General features: G+C 51.7%; 2 protein-coding genes across 9 annotated transcripts in view; one reads left to right on the forward strand and one right to left on the reverse strand.

The window, feature by feature from the left end:
* MAFK (MAF bZIP transcription factor K) overlaps nt 1-11,058 on the forward strand; it is a 14,277-nt gene extending 3,219 nt beyond the window's left edge. For 3 of the 4 annotated variants that reach the window (XM_030229695.2, XM_030229698.2, XM_018915886.3), the window contains exons 2-3: nt 4,953-5,032; nt 6,217-11,058. In XM_030229695.2, the coding sequence (XP_030085555.1) occupies nt 4,997-5,032; nt 6,217-6,651 (471 nt within the window). In that variant the 5' untranslated portion in view covers nt 4,953-4,996 and the 3' untranslated portion in view covers nt 6,652-11,058. Of the gene's footprint in view, nt 1-706; nt 832-4,952; nt 5,033-6,216 lie in introns of those variants that run through there. The other variant, XM_009091829.4, reaches the window with a different exon arrangement.
* TMEM184A (transmembrane protein 184A) lies at nt 8,267-23,109 on the reverse strand. 5 transcript variants are annotated; one of them, XM_018915883.3, is made up of 9 exons: nt 22,999-23,109; nt 19,424-19,648; nt 18,619-18,784; nt 17,708-17,798; nt 17,546-17,621; nt 16,924-17,015; nt 16,335-16,504; nt 16,038-16,235; nt 8,267-15,615 (listed from the first exon to the last, which is right to left on the reverse strand). In XM_018915883.3, the coding sequence occupies exons 2-9, from the start codon at nt 19,646-19,648 to the stop codon at nt 15,365-15,367; spliced, it is 1,269 nt and encodes a 422-aa protein (XP_018771428.2). In that variant the 5' UTR covers nt 22,999-23,109; the 3' UTR covers nt 8,267-15,364. The 5 variants fall into 5 exon arrangements, with proteins under 5 accessions (XP_018771428.2, XP_018771426.2, XP_018771425.2 ...); XM_018915881.3 differs by lacking the exon at nt 22,999-23,109 and adding an exon at nt 22,881-22,996; XM_018915880.3 differs by lacking the exon at nt 22,999-23,109 and adding an exon at nt 22,876-22,989.
* Between the last annotated feature and the right edge of the window lie 55 nt (nt 23,110-23,164).

Below are 23,164 nucleotides of genomic sequence, written 5' to 3' on the forward strand. Positions count from 1 at the left end.
CGTACCCGCCTGGTGCTCCGTATCCCTGCTCCCTAACCACAGGCTCTCTGCAGCTTCTGACTAGGTTGTTTACCAAAGCACTGAAGACTGTCTGATCCATGTCCAGGCTTCCCCAGAGAGTGCCTCAGAGAGCTGTGTCCTGGCAGCTCTCAAATGTGCTCTGAAGGTTCCTGAATCTCCCCTTTGCTGCTGGATGCTGGTTCCGATCCATAAGGGAAATGGAACGCTGGCCAGCTGGGCGAGGGCTGCGTGGAGCTCCTCTAGAACAGTAAACAGTGACTCACCCCCTCCTTGTGTCTTCTCCCTCTTCATGTCAAATATATTGCCTCGCATATGCTTCTCTACTCTCTGATTCACACCACCAGCCCGTCCCTCCCCGCTCTCATTACAAATGAGTGACAAGCGTCAGTCTGCCTTACAGGATGTGTGAAGGTTGTCAGAGCAGGAGAATGGCTTTTTGAGTGATGGGGAGAGGGATGGTGCTCTGCCTACCATGCTGCAATGTGCTGGAAATCCGTGTCGTGCCTCCGAGCGGCAGAGGCACGGCGATGAGGATTTAAGCATCTGTAGTTGCTTTCACCTGTCAGCTCAGATGTTACCCGTGGTAGGCACATCCGTTTGGCTAGTGCTCTGGAGCTGGGAGCAACTTGAGGATAAACGAGAAATTTAAACAGCTGCCTAGGATTTAAATGGCTGCATTTGGGAATGAGTAGAGTATTCCCTGCGTAGCTGTCGGTGCCGAATTGAGACGTGATGGCAGAGGTCCCCGTCACTGCTTGAACCTTGCGCTGTTTTTCTGCCCTCGGGAAGTCGTCGCTGGCCTGGCGGAAGGTGAGGCTTGCATGTTTTCAGTTTGCTCTATGTGTGTGAGGATGGAAGCTAAACACCAGCAGGGCTGTCTGCCAGGCAGTTGTGTTGTGGCCGGGGCTGTCTTTCGGTATAGAAAGAGTTTTAAAATTCAAGTTCATCTGCAGTTGTCGGGTGTCGGCAGTGATTTTATAGTAATTCCTTAATGTGTAATGTGCTTGGAAAGCCCTGTAGCGTGGAAAGTCTGAAATCTCACTCTGGCATGTTTTCTTTCTTAATTGCAAGCCTTGTGTGGAAAGCTCTGTCCTACCTCTGCCTGAGTCAGGCTTTCTGCTGCCTTTCCCTTTCAAAGCAAAGGAACTGGGATCTCTAGATGCTCTAAGCTGAGACTGTCAGAGTTAGGATGTCAGCTGGAGACTTCCAGGTTTTTGGGAGGATGCTGCAGGAGGCACAGGAGCTGTCTGAGAGAGAGAGAGGGCGTTGGCAAGGCTGTCAATGGGTAACTTTATTGCAGAATTACAAGGGCTCTTTATGTAACCCACAGTCAAAACACTTGCTGTAAATACGAGCGTGGAGCAGCTCTGGAAAAGCTTTTTCCCCTCACAGTTGGTGTAATACTACTTGCTGCTTTATTGATGTGGCATTCGGAATGTGTCGTACTGCTTACAGAGCAGGGATGTAGCGTGGTCCTTGTTCCAAAAAGCTGAGCTCCTAATTTTAGATATGATGCAGCAAATGCAATTAAGGAAAGAAGGGCAGGAGTAGGGTAAAGACTAAAAGGGTTCTAATAATCAAATCGCAGGCAGGGTCCCAGAAGACCCCTGTGCAGCATGTTTAGGGAACGCTGTGGGGTATGACTTGTTTGCAGAGTGGTTTATGATTTCATTGCGGGGTTTTGCTTTGTAAGTAACAAATGTAAGGGAGATGACATGCTGTTTTTTAGTGTCTTCTTGCTGGTAGCTGAATAGTCCCAAATAATCCTGATGGGAAGGATTTGGTAGATGAGATGAGGCCCAGGGCCCTGGAGGACTGCTGGTGAGGATTGCGAGTGCTGCTGTATCGGTTTCGAGAGGAGCCCAGACCACACCTGTGCCTTCACCTAGTGCAGAGATAAGACTCACCCTTGCACTCATATCTGACTGTGAGACTTGAGCCTGTTTGAGTGTTTCTACTTGCTCTATGAAATCTAGCCCTATGGGTCAGGCCAGCCCACAGTCTCCCACCCTTGTTTTAAGAGGGTCTGGCATCACAGTTCCCAATGGTGCCTTGAACCTCCTCGTTAATCTGTGTCAGCAGCAGCTCTGGCCATGGCCCCTGGTGCAGTAGGTGGATCCCAGCCTATGTCTGAGGGATGCTGGCCCATCCAGGGTGTTTTGGTGTGGGGGGAGACAGGTGTGCAGCAGAAGACGCCGAGCCAAGCGCGTGTGCTGTCCTCTAAGGAATGTGCAGGGTAAGGAGCTGTTGCTTTGGTGACATGGAGCAACAGGTGACCAGCAGGGTTTCATCACTCAGAGCTGGAGCATTGCTCAGGGTGGCAGGTGAGCCCTCACGCTGACCCCCACTGGAGGCAACCTCACCCCTCGCCTCTTGTTTTCCATGATACTTTACATTTCTTTCCATCTCCGCGCGGCCAAGTGGCCGCGTTCAGTTTTTCCATCGGCTGGCGCACAAAACACTTTGAAGACGCGCTGGGTGAGGATCAAAAGGCTTTTTGTGCAGTCGGTGGGTGTGACGGGGCTCTCGTTGGCCTCCCCCTCCTTTTTGCCTTTCCTTTTCCGGCGTTCGCAGCGCGGCGAGCGGCCAGTGCGCCCCTTCCCTTGTAGGGATGGGGGCGGCGCGGGAGGGGGGATGCCGCCGAGGGAAGGAAGAGTTTCTGATGCTGTGGGAATGTGAGCGCTCAAACTCTGTAAACAGCTGGTGACTCACTGCATAACTATGGCACCAACTGCCTGCGGCCCGGCTGCGCCTCTGCAGGGAGGGGGCTGCCGGCCCTTTCCTCTCCGCACTGGCAGCGCCGCTGCGCTCCTCAGCTCCGAGACCTCTCTGCCAAGACAAGGAGCTTTTTCCTTCCCCCCCCCGGCTGCCAGTGCCTCCGTCTGCGGCTCCGGCCGGGAGGTAGGGGTGGGCAGCGAATGCCTGGTGTGGAGGGGAAGCGATGGATGGTGCGAGGGCAGTGCTGGGCTCTGGAGAGGTGCCTGTGCTCGCAGGAGATGGTGCTCTGAAAAGCGCGCAGACAGAGGTTGGGCACATCCCCGTCTGTCGGAGGCAGCTCAGGGGGGCTGGGACTCGCCCCCCTGCCCCGTGCCCTGCCCACTCCCGCTGTCCTGGCGAGACAAGGGGCTGCTGTAGCTGGAGGTGTGCCCGGGGTGGGGCTCGGTGCTGGAGGAGAGCAGGGAAGGACTCGCTGATGCTCTAGAAAATGCAGCGCACACCAGTTGCTGTAAGTGGTCCATTCATCACGGAGCATCTTGGCTTGTGTGCTGTGCGGCTGTCCTTGTCCCTCCTCCAGACATGGAGAGCTGTGCTGTCTCAGGCTTAAAAATAGAGGAGGCGCCTAAATACACTCCCTAATATCTAGGATAGTATCTTGCAGCTCTGCAATTACAGGATTATTTTTTTCCCCCTCCTTCTCTTCATCTTGATTTTTATGTAAGTCGTGTGATGATGAGGTGCCTTGACTGATAAAATTCAAGTGACAGCAGCACGGGCTGAGCCAGCACCTTCACCCACTCGGCTCCCACTGGTCCCCACACCCCACCTTTACACCCCCCCAAATCCCGCCACCCCTGTTTGCAGATATGAATGAGTTTGTTTACTCTCCGACGACCTCGTGATGTCTTTGCACAGACATGACCTGAAGTCATTATTGCTTTTGGGCTTCTCTGTTTCCATGGCGACTGTCTCCGGGTTGGCTACTTTCCCAAGGTCACCATGGCAACTATCAGAAGGGAATCATGCTTGGGATGCTTTGGCTGGATTTTTCATGAATGATTAGGATGTGTGACACGATGCAGACGTGGAAATGGGGAGGGTTTGGGCTGGGCAGGAGAAGGTGGGGGGAGAACGAGGACTCCCGCCAGACAGGAGCTCTGCGGTGCCGCGGGTGTGCAGCCCTCGAAGCCGCCCTGTGTCGGGGGCACCGGCGCCTCACCCCTCCCCTCTGGGGAGCCATAGCAGAGGCTGTGATGGTGGCACGGCTGCTGGTGCCTCTCCCGGGGTAGGTACCATTGGACCACGGGGTGAAGGGGATGGGTGGAGGTGCGGGCAGGTGGATTTTCTGCAGGGAGCTGGTTGGAGGGGTGTAGTCTTGGCTAAGGTGAGAGTGAAGGGCAGTGTCACGGCAGGGGACGGGCTGGCTGTGGATGGACATGCCTCCACGTCACTAGAAATAATCAAGCAGGTCTGCTCTCGCAGTCTGGGGCTGGAGGATTGGGAAGCAACAGTCTTGGTGTGTTGGGAGAGGTGAACTCCTTCCTGGCTTTGTTATCGGGGGGGCTTTTGTTTCTGTTGTTTGGGTTTTCTGGTAGCGTCTCCTTTGGGTGGGGACAGCGCTGGAAGCAGGTTACAAACCGCGCAGCTTCTCTCTGGGTTGCTGGCTCAATTTCGAGCCGAGCTAATAATCATCAAAATGAGAATGAAGGGAGTTGTTGTCTTGTGGCTTTTCAGTGCCTTTTATGAGCAGAGGTAACTCTTAATTCAGTCCCTAATAGGCCATTTGGAGCGTCTGGGATGCCTCCAGAGGGAGGTGAGCCAGTGACGGGGCCTTGGAGGCCACGCTCCATTCTCCCCTTGGGAAGGGGTGGCACATGGCAAGGTGGTGCATGATGCTTAGTGTGACTCTTGTTTACAGATGAATGTGGGTGTCCTTCTTTCCTCCCTGCCCTGTCTTCTCTGCTGCATCTTAGTGTGGTTAACAGCAAAATACGAGGTCTGGGTGTTAAAAAGCAATGCACTTGTCAACACAAATTTCTTGTTCTCTTATCTGAATAGGGTAAATGGTATCTGAATCCATCCCAGTGCTTCAAACAACTGTGTACTTATTTCTTTTAATGGTGCTTGATTTGGGGGTTTGGGCCGTGTGTTGGGTATCTTCTTCCTGCCCTCATCTCTGTGATTAACCTGGAAACCTTGTTTTGTTTTTCCAGTTGCAATTTCTGAGCAGTTTTGTCCGGAAGACTGTGCTCAGGTTATGACGACTAATCCCAAACCGAACAAGGCATTAAAGGTAGGGAAGAGGCTGAGTGGGTGGTGCTGGGTGGCTGGGGAGGCTGTCACTGTGCCGTGCTGCTCGTACGTGACTGTTCTCTTTCATTCCGAGAGACTCTTAGGAATGGGTGCTGGTACAATTTCCCACTGTCTGCAGGAAAGGTTAAGGTAGAAGAATGCTGGCATTACCCAGAAAGAGGCCTGAAGTCTCTGGGATGGCATGGAGGCTGGCATATCCCAGCAGCTGTTCAAGAGAGTTCTGACTACAGGAGGTATTGGCAGCATCCAGAAACCAGTGCTCACAGTCTTGGCAATGAACTACTTTTACTCTCAGGACTGGGAAGCACTGGGGAAGGGACTTTTTCAGCTGGTGTCTCCCACATCCATGAGACAGTAAATGCCTCAGACAAACCAGCTTGATGGTGTTCTGTGCCTGGGCTGTTCATGCGTGGTTGAAATTTCTTTCTAGTGTTTTGGCTCTTCATTCCATATGTCCTGCAGACTCTGAAAAGACAAAAGGATGATGTCTTAAAAGTTCTGTGTTCAGTGATATTGATGGTGTTTTTCAGCCTAAACAATTTTTTGAGTCTGAAAATAATGATGGTAGCAAATGTGCTTGAGGAAAGAGCAAGGCCTTGGTGGTTTTCTCATGTAACTTCAGTTATTACATGCTGTGCCCCAGCAAAACCAAATCAGGCAGTCCTTGAAGCCAAGCATGGTTGGTTTTGTTCACAACTCAAATGAGCAATCTTCAACGAAAAACCACAAAATGCTGAATTAAGCCCTGCACAGAAGCAGCTATTCTGCTTTTGAGATGCTGCACTGGTGTCCCAGCATAATGCTGGGATAAGGTGTCATCTTTGGCATTCATTATGAATTCCAGGTCCTGACAAAGGACTTCACACAAAAAGGCTTCAGCTGACTTTACGTTTATCCCCTTGCTGTTGGGTTCACATTGGGTATGTAAAGATCACTGCTTTCTCTGTCGTAAGAGGGTGACCCAAACACAGAAAATTGCAGTGCTCAGATCTCTGCCATGTTTAACCCAGATGTTTTAGTGGAGCTTGTGCTCACCACAGCACATCAGGAGTATTTCCCAGGTAGGGTTGTCACGCTGATAAGGGGTGGCCTTTTCTCCTTCTGCCGCCCAGAGCATCCGCTCATGTCGGGTTGCTGCTACCCCTGTGCTGTTGGTATTTGCAGGTAAAGGAGGAGTCAGGAGAGAATGCCCCAGTGCTGAGTGATGATGAACTCGTGTCAATGTCCGTACGGGAGCTGAACCAGCACCTGAGGGGTCTCACCAAAGAGGAGGTCATCCGTCTGAAGCAGCGGAGGCGCACGCTGAAGAACCGGGGCTACGCTGCCAGCTGCCGCATCAAGCGTGTGACTCAGAAAGAGGAGCTCGAGAGGCAGCGGGTTGAGCTGCAGCAAGAGGTGGAGAAGCTGGCCAGAGAAAACAGCAGCATGAAGCTAGAGCTGGATGCCTTGCGCTCCAAGTACGAAGCACTCCAGACCTTTGCTCGTACTGTGGCGCGAGGGCCTATTACCCCGACCAAAGTTGCCACCACCAGTGTCATCACCATCGTGAAATCAGCCGAAATCTCATCCAGTTCTGTGCCCTTTTCAGCAGCCTCCTAGTGCCCTCGGTGGGGGGAACTAGCAGCCTTTCAGAGGGGAGGGGATAAGGCTCTTATGCATTGTTCCGGAGTCCTTGGTCACGGCAAGAATTGGCATTTTAAGAAGTCGCTTCCAAAAGTGCAAAAAACCAGAAGAATATAAAAAAAAAGAAAAGAGAAAAACAAACAAACCCAAAGGGTTCCTACAAAGGGAACTTAACTGGCTGCTTCTGTCTGGACTCAGTGGCTCCATCAACCTCTCGTGTCCAGGATTTGAGCTCTGTATGCAGTACAAATTGCAAGATCTGCTTCCTCCTTCCCTCTGCCTCCACAAACCCCTCTCAGCTGTGGGCAGCTTTCCAGCTGGGAGAAGATACCTGAGGAGCCTCCGGAGTCTTCGTGAATGATGCTCAAGAGCCGGGAAACATATGGACCGTAGAAATCATCATGTGAGATGAATGTATGGGAAAAAGAGTTTCCTTTAGTGGCCTCCTACTCCTTGTAAGAAGGGTCTCCCCTACCTTCCCCACTTCCACCTGATGTTATGAGGGCAGGAATATAGGCTTTTTGGGTTTGATTTCATCCTGCTAACAGTGCATGGGAGTGGGAGGATGATGGAGATAAATGCTTGGGTCTGACCACACCCATTAAGAATAACCTTTTGTTTTCAATCCGTGCTGTTAAAATATGGAAAAATATATATTTTACATATTTTAATATGCCCCATTACCTGTGTGGCCTGTAAAAAAAACTACATTGCAGCCTCCTTTATTCCAAGCCCAAGTTTCCTGATAGCTCCTTCCCAAAGGTGTGCCTGTGAATTGGATATATTTATGCAGTTTATTTCTTCCAAATGATCCACAGTCTTGAAGTAGCAGCTTTTTGTTTTCCTGGGTTACCTGAAGCTGAAGGGAGGGAGGCTCACAGTAAATGCTGTGAAGAGCAGTGTGGTGAGGAGGAGAAGGCGAGATGAGGAGGGAAAATGCTGCACGTATTAGTGTTGGAGGCAGAATTGGCTGGGAGAAAAGGTGGGACAATTCTGCTGGGATCAGCACTGCGAGAAGGGGTTTGTGCAGAGGATGTTGGAAGGATGTTTTTAAAGCACTGAAGTGTAACTAGAGGGCAATAGCATTCAGCCAGGAGGAGAGAAGTTTAGTCTCCTCTTTGACAAAAGCATTGGTATGTTAGCAATGAGCAGCCTTAGCTGGAGAGCTGTGCTCACCAGTCCTTGGTGAGCAGAGAAGGGCTGTGGGGAGGTCAGATGGGAGATTGGAAGAGTCTTTCCCTCTCCATAGCACATCAGATGCTGGATTTGGGATCCAAAGAGTACAGTGAACAACCCTCAGTGTTCAGACAACCTGTGTGAATGTGACCCTGAAACTTGATGCTTTCTCTTGCAAGTGGGTGAGTTATAATGAGGGCAGGATGGAAAATCAATGTGCACGTAGGGGACAGAAGAACTGGGATGGAGCAGTTGTTTGTTTGGCTCTGAGCAGTGGTTTGGGAGAGGGATTTCTGGCTTGGCAGTGGGCAAGATTTGGGAAGCTGAAAGGAGAGATTCTGCTGTCACGCAGCAGTGATAAAACAATGAATGTTTCCAGGTCACTGTAAAAAAAAAAAAAATAGCTATGTTGGTGTTTGTGTGTTTTGTTGTTGTTTTTTTTTCCTTCTTGAAGTAGGAAACGGAAGGGACTATGTGTTTTGTAGGGCAGGTCAGAGACTTATGGAATGGACGATGCCTGTTGTCATGCAGGTGAGAAGAGAATGAGATTGCTGAGGTTTTGAGGTGAGGAGAAGAGCTTAGAGAATTTGGGCTCTGGAACAAAGATCACGGAGAATTCATAAGTGGTTTGGACTGAAAGAGAATAATCAAGTGCTACCGTTGTTGGAAAGAGGACAGTGAACTGGCATCTGACACCCAGTATAATTTGTTGTTTGAGGCTTTGTCTTGCCTTGAATGGCAGTAAGTTGGTAGAAATTTAGTGAAGCCCTACTTGTCTTTGGAAGAAGTTGTTAGCTTGCTTTTTCTTTTTTTTTTCACCTTGTCATCGGAGTCTCTGGATTTCCCAGGAGGATCCTTTGTGAAATAGGTTAATGAAAAGAGAAACCTCAGACTTGGTTCTCATTCAGTCCCCAACATCGACATCCGTGACTTTACTGAGCCAGAAAGGGTGTCAGTGAAATGCTTCCTGAAGGCTCGTTCCCCCTGCCAGATCCACACGTTTTGGAGGGGAGCAGGAAGTTTCCTTCAAGTGATTTTCCAACACGTAGAGTTTGGATGGCACTTAGTGTTACCTCATTTCTCCTCCATTCCCTCCCTATCTCCAAACAGGCAGATCGATGTCCTGTGTATCAGTACCAGTTATTGACTCCCACAGCAGAAGCTGAGGAAGAGAAAGATGTTACGGTCATTTCCTGGTCCTCTCATGTTCTCCAGCTCACAGACATTGGACACTTTCCCAGACCTTACAGGTGCCTCCAAAAACAGGCAAAATGGAGACTCCTGGCACTGTTGGGGCTTTAAATGAAAACTTTATTGAAAAAGGCCAGTTGACTTGAAAATGCCCAAATGCTTCCAGTCTTTAAAACAGCTCCAGAGCTCCATAACATTCCTGGCTAGATAGGAACACCCTCTGGCTGCCCTTGACACCCCTCCGGGGAAATCAGACCTGTCTCACTGAAGGGGACAGAGGTTGAACTTTGTTCCTGGGGTCTTCTTGCTGTTGGAATGAGTTGAGAAACATATCTTTATGTGGCACTTCCCTTGTGGCCAAGTATTTCTTTTTTTTCAAGTTCTTGGAAGGGTGCCAAAGGCTTGTCCAAGTGATTGCTAGTTTAGTGCTGGTAGGCACTTAAATCTCTGGTCACTCGATAAAGAACAAGAGGCCTGGGTGTTGTTAAAGCTGTTGATACCATAGCCATGGTAGGTAATCCATATTGGATATCCATAAGGACCACGTGGAAATATTTAAAGAGAGAGAAATATATATATAAATATATAATTATATACATTTTATCGTACAGATTTTTCGTAAAAAAGAAAAAAAATAATTTTTTTTCCAAGTTTGATACTGTAAATCTTTATTAAAAGAAATTGCCAGTCCAGAGCTCCCTGGGTGGTGACCTGGAGGAGAATGAAATGTCCTGGCTAAACTTCCACAGAGGGATCAGAATTGCAAGGTAATGTGGAGGGAGGAATGACCCGAAAGCTGTTGATCACGTTGGAGACCCAGCTCCTCCACCCTCCTCCGTGGAGGGCCCTCCAGCTTGGGGTTGTCGCGTTGCATTCCTCTGGGGTTCGGTTTGTTTCTGTTGTGTTTTAATTATTTTTTTGTTTTGTTTTGTTTGTTTTTTTTTCTCTCCGTCCTGCACTTGCCAGTCTGACACCCAGGGCGAGCGCGGCGTGGGGAGCTGGCGGCATGGGACACGTCCCGCAGCCGCACCTCCCGCCTCTCTCTGCTGTAGTACTTTGGATGGCTCCCTTCTCTGCCCCTCTTAGTTTGTCCCCCCGATCCTGTTGAGGAGGAGCGGGGGCTCTGATTTTTGGGTGCTGGGATCCTCTCCCCTGGGCCTGGCCTTTCTTTGGTTGTTCCCCATCCGCAGTGTGACGTGGGAAGCGAGGCTGGGTGGGAGGCAGGAGAAGATGAAGGCGTCGGGAAGGGACACCTCTGTTCTCGTAGACATGTTTGTTGTGCTCTCTGTTGGGAGTGGAGAACCTTTCCCTCCAGGGCAGCTCCAGATCCCTTTGAAACAAGGCAGCGTCTCTGCTCCTGCCCAGCTCTGCATCTGCCAGGAGGAGACCACAAAGTGCAGAGACCTGGGTGCCACAGCAGCTCTGGGACGGCGGGAGGGACGAGGCGCTGGCGGTGGGCCGGGGTGGAGGCGAGCTGTGCCACGGGATGGCTCAGAGCCGGGGAGGAGGAGAAGGTGGCAGTTTTTTCTCTCTCGAATCATTTAAACTTCATTGTCATGATTGTTTTTATTTAAAAAAAAAAAAAGGCAAAAAAAGAAGAAAAAAAAGGAAAAAAAAAAAAGAAACAAAACAAAACCGAAAAACTTTTGTAATGTGGATTTGTTTTCCTTCGTCTGTATTTCAGTCTGCTGGGGTGTTTCCGTAGATGGTGGATACTTGCTTTAATTTTTTTAATGATAGAAGTCTTCTGTTTTAAGTTGTTTTTTATCACCAGCTCATTCTATCCTCTGTGGTTACTCAGTAATTTCATTTCAATATTTATTTTTGTGCTGCTTTTTTATTATAAAATAAATTATTGATATACCAAGCGATGTGGATTCCTGTTTGTAAGGCGAATAGCCCTGTGTATGTGTCCATTACTTCTCTTGACAGCCACAACGTAATTTATTGCTGTAAATTTAGCTGCAGTGACTGGTTTTTTTGTACCTTTCCAATAAAGCATTTTCTGGTTTCAGACTTGCCCTGGTCTATGGTCAGCGTTTTGGAGCCTGAATTGATCTTCAGTGGAGTGTTTTCCTCGGGTTTTTTTGCTGCCTGTCCCAGCACCCGGCTGGCCGTGGCGCTGCGGTGAGCCATGTATTTTTTGGAGGCAGGCTGGGCTAAGGCGAGTGGGATGGCAGCTTGGGCTTTTGCAATCATCTGACCCAACCTCCTGGAGCCCATCTCAGCCTTGCTGTGGTGCTTTCTTGGGACATTTGGAATGTGCTCCAGGGATAGCTGTTGTCCGAGCTGTTTGTCAGGTCGATGCCATGCTCAGACCGCGTGTGTCTGTTCCTGACCCAGGGGCTCTGTCTTTGTGCACAATCAGGGGCTGTCTGTATTAGCACAAGCAGGACTGACAGCTCAGCAGGCACCTGCCTGTAGTTGTGATGCTGAGCAAAGCCACTTGTGGCTTGGAGACACTGTGACCTGTCTGGAAGTGCTCTCTTCCTTTGGTTGTGAAATATCCCTTAATGGTTTCCCTGTGTGACTGCTTGTGAATAAACTGCTTTAACCCCTTACATCAATACTTCATATTTTTGCTTTTCCCTGTTGGGGGTTTTAAAAAGGTAATACCTTGTTCCAGTGAGCTTTCAGGGATTGTGTTGGCTTTAATTCCCTGTTTCAAGTGGCAGTTTCTTGAAGGAACAGCTGAAGGCGGTAAAACACTTGGCCTGTTTTGAGGTAGTAGGTTGGAGACAGATGGGTGTGTTGGCCAGAGCTGGAATTAAAGAGGTAGGGCAAAGTGAAGAGGAGCAGGGCTGAAAGGCTTTGTGTGTCAGCAGGTAATGGATGGTCATTAGGTGGGGCCAGGCAGGCTTGGCTGAGCAGGCACGTGGGTGAAGCCTGAGGGTGATGGCAGTTTCTGTGCTGAGCAAAAAAAGCATCATCAGCTGCTTTGGCTCCTTCCTGGAGTCACTGCAGTGAGGAGCTGGTGACAACAGAGGGGACAGGGAGGTGGGCCAATTGTGACTGTTGGAGGGATGGAGGAACATTAGTTCAGGAGGAAAAGGGCATCAGGAATGGGCCAGGTGAAGGTTCATAAGTGAAAGAAAACGTTCACCATGCATAGGGGAGGAGCATAGAAGGTCTCTGTGAACAGGGTGTCAAAAGAGCAAATCCTGCTCTCTGGCACAGGTCTGGCAGTCTGGTGCCTGTCAGCAGCTGGGCCCAGGGACTTGTTGGTGAGTGCTAGCACCCAAAAAAAGAAGTGTCTGTCTCTGACTGGGTGCTGTGCAGCGAGCAGCCATGCATGAGAGCTGCCTCTGCTGTGGTGCCAGCAGCTGCCTTCCTTCCCCCCTCTGCTTTTAGGGAGGTCAGCCTCAGCTCCTGCAGGTGTAGAGGCAAGGTATGCCTGTAATGATCATCCCTGACATGAGTGAGGTGTAAACCTGCCTGATCCAAGCCCAAAAACCACCAGGAGATCCGATAGCTGCAGCTCAGCCTTGTCCTTGGGGAAAGCCCGAGGACAAGCGACAACGGGAAAACAAATCTGCCGACCACTGGAGCCTGCTGCTGGCAGTGAGAGACGCCTGTTCCTCCTGGGCTGCCTGCTGGCGTGGCTCCAGGCACAGCAGGCTCCTGTGTAGGTCACCCGTGTGTGCTCGCCGCCAGCTTTCCCCGTGTCCTTGTTGAGGAGGTGGAGGAGACGCGTGAGCAGAGGAGACCGCGTCCAGCCTACATCACCGCTGGCATTTCTGTTCCCCATGGATGCCTTTTGACAGCCTAAGAGTTTGAGGGCTGTGACAGTGCCCAGCCTGAGCCATCAGCTCTTGCCTCTCTCCCCTCTCCAAGAAGAAGGACGAGCAGGAGGCCCAGGCTGGAGCAGGGAGGGTGCCTGCTGTTGCCGTCGCGGCAGCCAGCTGGTGTCCAGCCCAGCACGGCTCCTTCAGGCTGGTATCACACTGCTGACTTGCATGAGTCACAGCTGACTTTTTTTTTTTTTTTTTTCTTCTCCCCCTTGTTTGGCTTGCAAGAAAGATCTGTTTTACATATAATACAGTAATCAGGGCTTGACATAAATAGGCAAATGTTATTGTCTGCATTGGGAATTGCACCTGCTGGCAGAGCAGTGGAGGCAGCCCATTATGCACCGGAGTCGATCATTTGTGCAATGAAGTACAACCATGGTTCTTGCTGTGTTCTTGTGCAAGTCTTTATCTCAGCAGCTGAGAGCACGCCAGCAGATGTGCCATCATCACCTTTGCAGTCTGTCCTCACCCCAGGAGTCAGAGCAGTCTCTGTTCCTGCAGCTGTGGCTGTCCTCTCCCAGAGGGGTGAAGAGCAAGATGTTCAGCTGAGATGTCCCTGCTTCTGTGCTGGCTGCATTACAAAGCCAAGCAGCCTTGTCCCTGAGTACTGAGGCTGCACTTTCTATGCAGGACAGTCTTGCTCCCAGGATGTGCAGGATCCTGGATGAATGCCTGGCTGTGCACAGCATCTGGCTCTTGTTTATGGACCTCCTTGCAGGAAAAGTGGCAGCAGTCTCACCAGCTGAGCAGGTATGAGCAGTGCTCCTTCAGACCAGAGAGACTTGCAGGACTGGCTGAACTGTAGGTTGCTCATGTGGAGTCTAGGCTATAGCATGGTAAGATTTTTCCAATAATAATAATAATAAACAGAGCTTGTCTTGTTGGTGTTGGAGTCTAGGCTTGGCTTAGCTAAACCAGATCCAGCACCTCTGAACCACTGCATCCACAGTGGTGAGGGGTGGAAGAGGTGCTGTGCAGGGAGAGGAAGCAGGAGACACACACGTTCTTTGTGGAGTGAAAAAGATGAGCACAAATCCTGTAGGAATGCCAAAATGTGCAGGATGCTGCGTGTGCAGGTATTTCTGCTGGGCCAGCATTGAGGGGCAGGGAGGACGTTAAGCTTAAGAGCATCAGCATTATAGCAGGAACAGGCAGATCGTGGGCTTTGCTTGCTGAGCTCAGTGAAAATGCTTGCTTGCTCTGTGCTAGAAATTGCTGTTTATTAGAAAAAAAAATAAATAATTTTATGTTGTGATTTACATTTTGCAGCTTAAGAGCAGGGAAAAAAAATGATCCAAATTCTATGAGTTGTGTTTAAAAGGGCTCCAAGACTTATCCATTGGTTTGTTTGCCACATGATTGCAAATCTGAGGCTATATATTTGCCTTTATCCTTCCACTAGCTAGCTACCATCCCAGACAACTACCCAACCAGTGCCTAAGTTCATTCCCAGGGATCATCTCAATAACAAGAGAATAGAAATTAGACTAAAAACAAAGAGCATCCCTCCATACACATTCCCTTGCCTGTTGTCTTGCCCCACATGGCAACATCCCTCAGCACCTCTATATCCTCACCATGGTCACCCAGCTGGGCTCAGCTCCTGCTTGCCTTCCCACAGGTCAGGCAAAGCCCAGGGATGGGGAATAGTGAAGGGTTAGGAGGAACAGACAGTTCCCAGTAAGTGAATTCCTACCACCACCAGTCACAGTCTGGTTCCCTAATAAAGATTCTGATAAGGAAGCTGGAATCCCTTTTAACTTCTGATCCATTCAGAGATAAGCTGGTTTAGACATAAACAAGCACTTCTGTCACCGGCAGCTCTCAGAAATGCAGCTGCAGACCTCTGGTTAGTCCCAGTGAGGTCTGCCACACTCCCAGGGGAGTTACTTGGACAGCTGCATCCACATCTGGAGGGAGAAGAGGATGACTTGCTCTTTCTCCACGGTAAAGGTCTTTCACACATCTCTATGAGCTTTGCTGTGAGAAGGAGAGGGGAAAAGATGTAAAAATAAGGAATGACGTCTTTCAACCTTTACCGGGTTTTGAGGTGAAGTGAAGTCACCTTCCTGGGCTGGTTTTCTCCATGGAGCCCTTGGAGATCATTTTTTACTCAAATTGGGAGAAACTAGAGCAGAACTGTGCTGAGAAAAGCATTTCTCTCAGGCCTCAGCACTGCTTGGAGGTAAGAGTAGGGCAAGGGCGACGGGTCTGTCCTGCACCCCAGCTCCCCTCCCTGCCTGGCATCCCCCAGCATTGGCACAGGGCTGGCAGAGAGACTGCAGCAGTGGGGCAGCAAAGCCCAGGCTGCATCACAGGGTCCAACACAGCTTCATCCATGACAGCAGAAGCTGGCACTATTTCACTTAACCTTTTCTGGGTTATTGCATCTTCCCTTTGAGAGACTGGCTTTTTGGATAGAGTTCCTGGCTTCTCAGTATTCTGATTAGCCCAGGCTGTCTCAGCCCCAAGACACCTCCCCTCTGCATGGGTTAAAAGCTCTTCAGTGTCAGTTTCTCTTCTGATACCTCCTACAGCTCCTCATCTGACAGGATTAGCATTCTCTTTTCAATGTTTTTGCTCTTCCTGCTGCTCTGTCCATCTATCTTGGAGGCCACGTGCCCGTTGTCCCCCGGTGCTTTGCGCTCTGCCTCCTGCATGGACTGCTGGGTGTAGTGCTGGTATGTGGGTGAGAAGTTGTGGATGGCATCCTGCACAATGTCCTGGGGACTGATGGTCTCCTTCAGCCCACTCGAGATGCTCTGCATCGGGGCGAGGTTTGCTGCAAAACAGGGAGAGCAGGAGTGTGATGGGACAGCAGACGATCAATGAGTACAAGTGGTCCAAGACACTTAGAAATTTGAGATAAGGGGCTCATTGTGGGCCACGTCAGCTTGTGGTTCCAAGTTCCAAGGAGAAAGAAGGCAATCCCAGCTCCATGTTCCAAAGGATAGATCCTCTCCAAGAGCATGTGGGTAATAGCACCGTCCCCTAATCCTGCCCAGCCACACCAAGGTCTCCTTACTTATCCCTTTGTTTTAGTGGGTGTCATGAGGGAAGAGGGAGAAGAAATGCATGGAGTACAGGGTAAAGAAATTCCTCTTGTAGCTTTTAGCATGCCATTGGTAATAGGATAGTAATAAAATAAGGGAGGTTTCCTCTTTCCTTAGTCATTGCAGAAAGGAAGAAGTAAGGAAGAGTTACCTGTTGAGTTTTCTTTCTTCTCCCTATAGACGTGGCAGGTGAATGCGTAGCGCAGGGCAATGGAAGCGAAGAACATTTCAATGCAGATGATGAAGTTCTGGTAGCCAGCAGCCACTGTACCAGCTCCCACCTCCTTCCCATCGATGATCTGAACTTCAGGGATCACCCCACATTTCTCCAGGATTGCCAGCAGTGTCCCTGTGTGGGGCAAGGGAGAGGGATCAGTTCTGCTCCTCCACTCCTGATCCAGGTGGGGCTGTGGGAGGAGAAGAGCTGGGTATCCATGGTGGGACCCACCTTGCCAGAAGGAGAGGAAGATGACAGCCTTGATGGTGATGAACTTAAGGACTGGCTCAAATGGGCGCAGCAGGTCCATGGTGGCGAAGTAGAAGAGGAAAAGGGCGTAAAGGGCCAGGCTGACAGAGAAGTTGTAGATGATGGTGATGTAGAGGTATCCACTGTGGACACTGCAGGCAGAGAGAGAGAGAGAGCTGCTGCCTTGGGCTGTGGGGAGCAAAGAAAGTGCAGCTGGGGGCAAAGAGAGATCAAATGGGGAAGGGGAGGGTGCATAGCTTTGCTGTGGGGGAGAACACTGCCCAGGAGGGGGAGCAGGGCAGAGGTAACAGTTTCTCCTCTGCTGGTGGGACCTTTTTTAATTATTTTTTAATTTATTTTTTAATTTATTATTTTATTTATTATGGCTCACAGGACTTTTGTCCCTTTATTGTTTGGGGGCAGTGAGTCTCTGTTCCTCAGCACTTTGGGCTCACAGTGCTCTCACTATCCGTGGAGCAGCTTCCTTGGGAGACTGGCAGGACACACTGGTGATGGAGAAGGGATCCATCCCCTCCCATTCACCTCCCCCAGCCCCACCCAGCATCCTCACTTGAAGTCTCCATCGTGGTACTTCCCAAATGCCTGCAGGATGATGGTGACAATTGCCATGAGGGGTTTCACAATGCAGAACTGCAGCGTGGCCTGCACAGGGGAGAGACACGATGTACCACGGGCAGCAGGACATCCCACCCCTCTGCTCCAGGGACACACACAGAGGAGAGAGCAGTGCTCTGGGGTGAAATATGAACCAGCACAAAGTCTGCAGATGTGAGGGAGTGGGGTTTCCAGAAGGCAGCTCTCAAAAGGCAGCATAGCCAGTCCGAGGTGGGGGACAGTCAGGTGACAGGATTCAGCCCACAGTGCAGTCCTGGGGAGTGAGACAGCATCCAGGCTAACCTGGGACTGGACAGAGATGGCAATCTGAGCTCTGCAGTGGGAGGAGACCCTGACTCAGCAGTGAGTCAGAGGCAAGGACAGCAAGCAGCCTTGCTGCTGGCCAGGTGCCAGCAAGCTGGTGACCTGCCTCTCTCAGAGGAAAAAAGCCTCCAAATCCAGCATCTTAAGTGAATAATGAAGCTAAGCCCCCTTGGCAGGGCAGTGGGGAAGGAACCTGACGCCCTGAGAGCCCTCATCTGAGGAAGTGGAGTCAATGCTCCCCACAGGGTACCCACCTGCTTGCAGAAGCGTAGGAACCCGATGGAGTAGGACATACCCTGAAGGCAGCAGGTCCCATAAAAGCAGCTGGACCTGGAAGCAGAAGGTGAGGAGATGCCAAGGGGGTGCTGGGTGGGGAAAGTGGGTGGAGGATGAACTCACAGGATGCTGGGACTTACGCAATGGGCTTCCCTCGGATCTCTGCCATGATGGTGCTCTCCCCTCCAAGGTACTCGAAGCACAGGCTCAGGAAGCTGTAAATCACAAAAGCTGCCAAGGCAAGGGCAGACAGGATCAGCAGGACTGATGGAAGTCCTGGAGGGGGTTGTTTCATCTCAAATTTCTTCCTGCTCAGGTGTTTCCTCATCCAACCTGGCACTGCATCAAGATTTGGGATGCTGGTGGGTGGGAGCCCAGTGAGAGGAGCAGCAGATCAAATCTATCTGACTTCCAAATGGAGTCAGACACATTGCACTATGTGCACAGAGTTCATTACAGACACAGCAGCTCCTCTGGGCACACACAGTCCATCCAGGGACCATCTGCATGGAAGTACCTCAAAATTGCTAAGGGGCAGCACAAATGGCTGGTGGCCAACAAGCAGCAGGTCCTAAACAGTTTTCTTGGACATCCTCACCACTTATTTTTCATATACACCAAACCTGAAGTAATGCAAATGCCCACACAACTTAGTTCCTGAGGAAGAGAGGACCAAGGTAGAAAAACAGCCTAATCCTGAAAGTTTCCCTTGCACTTCAACACACCCCAACTCCCCAATTTCTTGGGTGTATCTGCCTCATGTTTTAGAGAAGCTGTACTTCTACCCCACAGGCAGCCAGAAAACTTCTTTCCCAGGACTGTGGTGCTGGGGTCCCTCCAAGCCTGTGTCTGAAATGCAGCAGCTCCTGCTTGTGTGGGGGGGTATTCCCTCCCTGCTGCCAGCAGAGAAGGAAGGGGAAAACTTCTTCATGGAGGAAAGGAGAGTGGGAAGCGAAAGCAATGGAGATTTGCCACTTCACAACCCAAGGTGCTGCAGAGGCAGGTCAGCAGGATGCCTTCAGCCTCTGTGCTGAGCAGATGCTGTGCTCACCTTCATAGCAGTCCCGCACCGAGTCGAAGTAGACATAGTACTGGTGGCTGCCGAGGAGGAGGAGGCTGAGCCAGGAGTCGAAGGCGTAGACAGGCACGATGAAGAGGATGCGGATGATGTAGCGCTGCTCCTTGGGGATGGTGTAATTCCTCAGGTGTGTGTAGATCTGCAAAGTACCCAGCATGCAGAGTTGTGGCTGCCACAGGTCAGGATGGGAACCCCCAAGGCACAGGGGTGCTGTGCTGACCCTCCTCTCTGGGGTGAGAGCTCTGCCAGCTTTCCACCACAGACCCATTGCAGTGAACACACACAACAGGCTCCATCCCAGTCCCTGGGCCCATCCCTTGCATGAAAAAATGTGGAAATCAGGTTCCTTCCCTGGACTGTGTGAAGAATGTGCCCTCCCCTGTGCAGCCCTATCCCAGTGCTTGGAGACAGCTGCTTGCCCTGGGCCCGTCTTCATCAGTGTGGACCTGCAGAGCCCCCTACACCATGCCCACTCGGGGTATGCCTCAAGGTAGCTGGTGCTGGGCACCCCAAACACCCAAAATGCCCCACTGGGTGTTGCCTCTGGGCAGTGCCAATACCCTGCAGCCTCTCCTGGCTCTGGCCAGGGGAGACTGTGGGCAAAGTCCATCCTTATGAGCTGCCAGCACCAGGCTCCTGACAGCAGAGATATCACCTCTGGGCAGCAACAGGAAGAAATACCAGGAGCTGAGTGATTTGTAATGGACTTGGGGGCAATCAATAGTTTCGCTCTCATGTCAACCCCTGTGCTGAGCCCCACCTCTGCTGCAGCCCATACCTGGTGGAAGGTGACGATGAGTGCTGACCACACGAAGATGCCAGAGATGACCTGTGCTGCTGTCGTGGTCAGGAAAAGCTGCTGATCCTCCTGGGAGTTGTTGTGGGCAGCCGTAAGCAGGGCAACAGCTGAGAATGGTGGGGCTGAGGCCAGCCTGGCTGCTGTGCCAGGCCCTGGTGTGCCAGGTGCCAACGGAGAGGGCACAGCACGTGTGGCATTACTCATCTGCAGAGAGGGAGGGGGAAGGGGAGTGGTACAGGACAGGGAAGGTCCCAGCAGATTTCCCAGCCCACACAGCATGAACAAACCTCCTGTGAGGTTTATCTCCTCCCCAGGGTTTTCCAGGGTGTCCTTCACCCAAACCAGCCCCTTTGCCATCACTGAGTCTGCTTTTCCCAGCAGAAAAATGCAAATATCCTTCAGGAGCAGACCCTCTTTTCCCTGAGGAGGTCTATGCAGTTCCCATGTCTCACAAAAAACACACTTCTTCTCCTTCCCAGCTTTGCTTCTTGCTTTCTCAGGAATCACTCCCATTTGAAAGGGAATGATCTGTGCATCTTTTCCATCAGAAACCAGAGACTTAAGGGTTAAACCAATCCCTCACCCAGAATAATAACGAGTCTCTTACCAACAAGCCATCAGGACACTTGTGTCATCTTCCTTGGGAGCCCAGAAAACACCAAGTACCCCCCAAGTTTGGCTCCTTTCATCATGTGTGGCCTGCTGGGGGCAAAGCCTGGGGCTGCCCAAGAAACCAGGCATTTGGTGTCGCCCACATTCTTCAGCCAGTTATTTTGGGATTGTGGGGGTGTCAGTGTGCCAGTAGTGCCAACCCCAAGACCTGAAGGACAGCCAGCAGTCCCTTCTGCACCCAAATTAAGAACAAGGGAGCAAGTCTGCCATGCCAGAGGCAGAGCTGCTGCCCTTTGGGGATGCAGGAGTGCTATGGCATCTCCCTGCTTGGTGTGTGCTCCTCAAAGCTGGCTGCCCCAAGGCACTGAGCATTCCTGGTGCAGAGGATGGCTGGGCATACGGACACCGTGTACCCTGTGGTTACAGACAGCAAGGACCAACCTAATAATAAGTGATTATTTATAGGGCAGCTTCATATCTCAAGGCCAACAGATGCACAAACTGCCATGTTTAGGTTTTCTTTCTGTTAATCTATGGAAAGCTGCTTTTTCCCAAGTCCAACAATAGTGGTTTAAAAACCCAAGAACCTGCAAGCTGAACTCTAACAATATAGATGCTTCTCAAAACATTGTTAATAAACAAATATTTTAGCTTCTGGGTAACTATTGCCTGGGGTAAAACTGTAAGCATGAACAGGAGAGAAGCACAAAAATATCTGCCACAGATAAGAGCGGTAGGGAATGACCTCGGTCCAATTAAACACTGAAACCAAAGCAAGAGCTGACCCTGCAGCTCCCTGTTCTGCCCTCTCACCGAACCCCAGCCTCACAGGAGAGCAAACTCAGCTGGTGTCAGATCAACAGCCCTAAAAATACCTTTCCCCGGCTCCGCCTGGCAGCAGTCCGTGTAAGCGGAGATGCCCGGGCGGCAGCTGGCGAGGCCCCAGCAGCTCACCCCGAGGTACCTGCGCTGCGAGTGGGGAAGCGGAGCTGGAGCTGGCTGCAGGGACAGCAGCGGGGCCGATACTGTTACACAGCCAGCAGGGAGCCGCGTTCTTCCTCCCTGACACCGTCCTGTGCTCCTGCCCCAGCCAGCAGGAAAAAGGATCCCGGGAAAGCCGGGGCGGGATCTGGTCTTTGGACAGACTTGGATGCTGCCGGACCTGCCTTGTAAACATTAACAGGAGGACGGAGATAGCTCGTGGCACAGGGAAGGAGATGAGAGTCCAGCTGTGCCTCGCTCCCCAGTCACTCATCAATCTCTCTGGGGGCTGCCCTGCTGCTGGCTGGGGCTAAATGGCATTTGGCCACACTTTGCCTCTGCCAGAGCATCATGACAGAGCAGGATGAAAACTCACTCTTTCTGGCTGTGTTTTTCTACTCACTTTTCTAGTGATCCAGCTTACTCCTCAAGACACGGCAGAGAGCTGTGCTCTTCACTAGATCCATTTATTCTGTTTTCAACCCAGTGCTGTGCCATGGATGCTTGGCCCAAGACATCCCATCTCTTATTAACTTTCCCAGCCATCGCGGTGTGAGCACGGTGGCACCAACAGCCAGTCCTGGCAGCCTCCCCGACATTGCCAAACTCTGAACATTGCAGAACAAGTCATTAAAAGCAAAAGTCTCGGTGCCGCTCACAGACAGGGCTCCCAGCTCCACAGGTAATTAGATCCCGGCCGTGCAAGGTAGTCAGGCAATTCAATGCAGTTAGAGAGCCATTTGCTTCCAAAACAAAGGCAGCAAGGAGACACCGGGAATAATACCAGCTGCAAAATTCAGCTCCTCGGTCGTACTGAGCCATATCCAATCTGTCTGTTTTCAGACACCTTGCAGGTACCTGCCATACAGTCTACCTGTTACATGCACTCCCTGGGATATTAGAGATGCTAAGTGAGAACTGAAAAGATAAACTGTGCAGTGAAGCTTGTGTTCGGGTAGGCCATCTGCAAATGGGGCATTTTACCTTGCCAGGGATTCCCCTCCATCTGCAGGCTGCCAGAGCCCAGACTCCCAGCTCACATCCCTCCCTGTAACCTGCAGCACTTAGGACAAATCCCCAGCTTAGTGGCAGCCCCCTGTAGGGTGAAGCAAGTCAGCAGGGAAAGGTGACCCCTCGCCACCCCCCAGCAGCACCTCTGAGATCCTTGACTCATATTCTGGGGCGGGGAGCATCCAGGCTTAGCCCCACCAGAGCAGGAGACATGCCTTTCCTCCTGATTGCTCCCAGATAAAGCCGGGACACTCGGGTTATTGACAGGACCAGCCACTCCACACCACCATCAGGCCACTTGGGGGGAAGGACCTACAGCGCACAGCTCCAAATCGCGGCACGGCAGCACCGAGCCCTCTCTGCAGCCCATCTGGAGGAGCGGATGACGCAGGCACAGGGCTCTTAGAGGAGGCTCTGCCCTCCCAGCGGCTGCCACAGGTGCTCAGAATCAATGGCTGGGTCAACCCTGATTTGCGGAGTTTCCCCCAGCCGCTGTGCACCCCCCAGGGCCCCACTCACCCTTTGGGGCTCCTCCGGGAGGGAGTCTGGCTGCCGTACACCTGCCTCTGCATCCCCCGTGCCCTCCTCCACCTGCACCGCTGGAGACTCCTCCTCCGGACACCGTCCCAGCCCTGCCCGCCTGCTGGCCGCGGGCCCTGCCGCTGCCCCAGTTACCCTCGCTGCTCCCCGGCTCCCACCAGTGCCACACTCGCCCTCGCTGCTCCCCGGGTCCCTCCAGCATCCTGCTTTTCCCACCAGCGTCCCACTCTCCCTGCCAGCCCCCCACCTGCCCTCCTGTGCCCCGGGCTCGTCAGCGCCCCGCTTACCTTACCCGCACCCCCTGGCTGTGCCCGGCTCACCCTGCCAGCGCCCTCCCTGCGCCCCGGGCCCCGCGGGAGCTGGAGCAGCAGGTCGGGCTTTGTCTCCCGCAGAAAAGCTACCCAACTTACCTTTCCAGTCCGCCGTGCTCGACTCCCACGCCCGGAAAGCAAACACGGATGGAAAGCCGCGGCCCGACGCCGTTGCCCCCCGCCCAGCGCACGTCCTGCGGCCGAGGGCAAGAGCCCTGCCTGGGTGGCAGAGGCAGCTTTCCCAGCAACTGGGAATTAATGCCTA

The sequence above is a fragment of the Serinus canaria genome, chromosome 14, assembly GCF_022539315.1.
Source record: "Serinus canaria isolate serCan28SL12 chromosome 14, serCan2020, whole genome shotgun sequence".
Classification (NCBI taxonomy): Eukaryota; Metazoa; Chordata; class Aves; order Passeriformes; family Fringillidae; genus Serinus; species Serinus canaria.